We start from the raw sequence: 3,877 nt of genomic DNA, 5'->3' as shown, positions 1-3,877 counted from the left end.
CTTGATCATACATAATCCTACTTTGATCTAGTTGCCTATTTAAGGCCTGTATCTGTGAATTTAAAATTACATGCTTTTTCCTAAGATTAATATTATTGTTTTTACTAATACTTAAATGATGCAGTGATTTCCTGTGTTTCTTTATATTTTTTTTTAGTTTTATGTACTTTTTAATCTTATTATGGCTTATAATGTAGGATATTCAATTAAAGACACATCTCCTGTCAAGTCAATAGTTACAGTGTTTACAGGAATCTCATTACAAATAAGCGTGGAGCCACTATCAACTAACTCATCGAAAAGACTACAGGTGGTAGTGGACTGTTCCTGAAACTTGGCCAGCTCCATTGAGGCGAGGGACTTATGGGCCACACTCAACTCAAGTTCTAGTTCGGCAATACGTTTCAAGGCTTGCTCGTGTGTGTCCATACACCGCTGAAACTCTGCAACCAATTGACGCAGGTTCTGATGTTCTTCAAGGACTTCAGAATGGGATATGTGCAGATCTGATAATTCGTTTTTTTAGACTAGTGTTTTTATCTATAATTTTCTTCACTTCTACTTCACTGTCGTCCCGTTCCCTCAGCAGTTCGCTGCATAGGTTTTTGGCTGACTCTAGCTCTTTCAATGTAACCCTCAATTTCTCCTCCATGGATGCAGCTCTGCGGGTCTGCATGTTTATACGCTGGCCTCAAAAATCCCTGAAAGGTGTTTAAAAGGAGTTAAGTGTATTGAAGTAACTAGATTTAACGGTGGGTGACACTTAAGGAAGTAATAGGAAAGTTAGAAGTATTACTGAGATGAAAAAGTTAGTTAGAACAGAAAAATAACTAAAGAGTAACAGTAATTATGATAGTGGGAGTAAAAACAATGCGATTACACTTAACAATATTATTTAGTTACAAGTGGGTAGATATTTTGCAAACAATTTATAAAATATATTGGAGTTTCTCTCTAGACTTTAAAGGAGTATTTATATAAGACTAACGTAAAGTTTAATAATAAAGCGAGGAATATGAATGGATAATTAGTATATCTAAGTGATTTAAGAATAAATTATTTTCTTCTTGTAATTTTAAAGTTTTGTACTTTGACCTTTTGATCTGTCAAGTGGTATGAAAATAATTAAACAATAATTATTAACGAGTCGTACATGAAATGTTATATCATTAATGTAGTTAAAGCAGCTTAGTTATTTAATTAAAACAGTATACTCATCTGGTTTAAACGATGAATTCAAATCTGATCCGTTGCGATGACAGCCGGTATACTTTCGTCAATTTTGGCAGTGATTTGTTTACAAATCATTCACTGATACAATCACACATAAGATGGATACACAACACATTAATTTAAATGTTATTTACTCAAGATAAACATTAATTATTAATTTAAATTCACAAAAATTACGAGACCATATATACCACGTCTGGGCTATTACAACCCTAATGACAAGACGGCAGTGATTGCAGATGCGAGTCCTGTGGGGTTGGGGGCAGTACTGGTGCAGACAAATAATGAAGTTTCCAGGATTATAGCATATGGGAACAAGACACTTACCGACTGCGAACGTAGATACTGCCAGACCGAGAAGGAGGCTCTCGCGTTGGTCTGGGCCATTGAACATTTTAATATGTTCCTATATGGGAAAGAATTTGACTTAGTGACGGACCACAAACCACTAGAGGCCCCAAAGCCAAGCCGTGCGCCCGCATTGAGAGATGGGTCTTCAGACTTCAGTCTTATAAATTCAACATCAGATATAGCCCTGGCAAGAATAACATAGCAGACCCGCTGTAGAGGCTCTGTAAACTTTCTACAAACCCTCTACAAGTTGGAGTGGATTACGTGCAAAACGTGATAGAACAAGTAAGACCTACAGCCATACTATTGCAGGACATTATGGCACATTCACGTCAAGATGCGGAGATACAAGCAGTTAAGAATGGCCTTTACAGCAACCAGTGGAACGATCTTACCAAAGGCTATAAAATATTCCAAGACGAGTTGTGTTTTTATCAAGACATCCTGTTAAGAGGGACTAAGATCGTAATGCCACAAAAACTCCGAGATCCGACATTGCGTATTGCACATGAGGGCCACCCAGGCATATGTGCCATGAAAACTAGACTGAGGACTAAGGTCTGGTGGCCAAAATGTGATAGAGATGCCGAGAACTTTTGCAAGGCGTGCAAAAGTTGTGTTTTGGTCTCGACTCCCAATCCTCCTAACCCCATGAAAAGGAGAGAGCTACCTTCGGAACCATGGGTGGACACCGCAGTGGACCTGATGGGCCCACTACCTAGTAATGACTACATCTTCGTAATCGTGGACTATTACTCTCGATACAAGGAAGTGAAGGTTTGTCGGACAATTACGAGCTCAGAAATTATCAACCAACTGAAGGACATTTTCAGTAGATTAGGTAATCCAGTGTCCATCACGGCCGACAACGGTCGTCAATTTACCAGCGAGGATTTCAAACTTTTTTGCTCCGAAAGAAACATCAAGCTTTATAACACCAAACTCTACTGGCCCCAACAAAACGGAGAAGTGGAGAGACAAAATAGGGACATCTTAAAACGCCTCAAGATCGCACAGGCTGAGAAGAAAAATTGGAAAGAGTCTCTCCGGGAGTATATGGTAATGTACAATAGCACTCCCCACTCGGTAACCGGTAAGACTCCCTCGGAGTTATTCTTCAGGCGGCAATTCAGAGACAATTACCGATGATACAAGATATGACGTACAGCTCGGAAGACTCGGAGATGAGAGATAGAGACAAAGAATTAAAAGAGAAAGGAAAGGAGTATGCAGATAGGAAAAGGCGAGCAGTGGAAAGTGAATTGAATATAGGGGAGAAGGTCTACGTAAAGAGTATGCATAAAAGTAACAAATTGAGCCTCAATTATGAGCCAATATCACATACCGTTGAGTCCAACAAAAACGGAGATGTAGAATTGCGCAATGATAACACAGGCCAAGTAGTTAGACGAAACATTCTGCACCTAAAGCGAGTAGAAGGACAGTGGAAGGTAGATAACGGAACTGAAGATATAGATGCAGAACATTCAAACAAGAGTGAAACCGATTCTGATTAATTAACATTATAATAATGAATAAGAAGTAACATAAATTGATGATGATGATTACATAAGTACAAATAATTAATATTCTGTACAGGAATTTAAACTAATACTAGTGATTTGAAATAAATAATTAAAGTTGATTACAGATACGTAAAAAAGTATATTTATTAAAAAAAAAAGTAAGGCAGGGATGTAGCATACACGATCATAACAAACAAACATACACACAACCATACAGCTACACACACACTATCAAACATCTGTCGTCTCGTTCCTACACTCACGCGCAGGGTGCGGGGTGGGGGAATCAGCCTGCACAGGGCAGTCTGCTACCTACCGCCGCGGAGTGAAGACGTGCTAGAGTGAGGTTAATGGGCTGATACATACTCTCAACAAATAGTACATAGTTATTATATATATAGCTACAGATAGGAGACTACAACAGTAAAACCGAAAGTTCGGCTTTTTTTCAAAATAGTACCTATTTTTACTCAGTTCGTTCCTTACGCTAATCGAATGTGCATGTGCAATCGAGTAATTCGCGGACTAATTATCGTGTAGGCGGACAATTTTATTGTGTTAAGTGATTTAAGTGAGTGTGTTTTTTTAATTACTATCCTAGTAGCTCGATAGGTCATTTTATCGCCCGGGAGAATGGTAACATGCTAATGTGTTATGGCGAAGCATGTGGCAATGCGAGTCTCGCGTTGAACATTTACTGGACGCGGTACTTTTTGCCCCGGGTTCAGCAGCAGATTTTGCGCCGCGCCCAAATTTGTGTGCACGTA

At 38.9% G+C, this 3,877-nt stretch overlaps 1 protein-coding gene across 1 annotated transcript; it reads left to right on the top strand.

Annotated features, from left to right (window-relative positions):
• The first annotated feature begins 1,902 nt into the window (after nucleotides 1-1,902).
• Nucleotides 1,903-3,101, top strand: LOC113495156 (uncharacterized protein K02A2.6-like). The gene is made up of 2 exons (XM_026873764.1): nucleotides 1,903-2,643; nucleotides 2,706-3,101. Exons 1-2 carry the CDS (start codon nucleotides 1,903-1,905, stop codon nucleotides 3,099-3,101), a joined length of 1,137 nt encoding a protein of 378 aa, XP_026729565.1.
• Nucleotides 3,102-3,877: the final 776 nt, after the last annotated feature.

The sequence above is a fragment of the Trichoplusia ni genome, chromosome 6 (genome assembly GCF_003590095.1).
Source record: "Trichoplusia ni isolate ovarian cell line Hi5 chromosome 6, tn1, whole genome shotgun sequence".
Classification (NCBI taxonomy): Eukaryota; Metazoa; Arthropoda; class Insecta; order Lepidoptera; family Noctuidae; genus Trichoplusia; species Trichoplusia ni.
The sequence above is the reverse complement of the archived record's forward strand: the minus strand, read 5'-3'. Positions and strand labels throughout refer to the sequence as shown.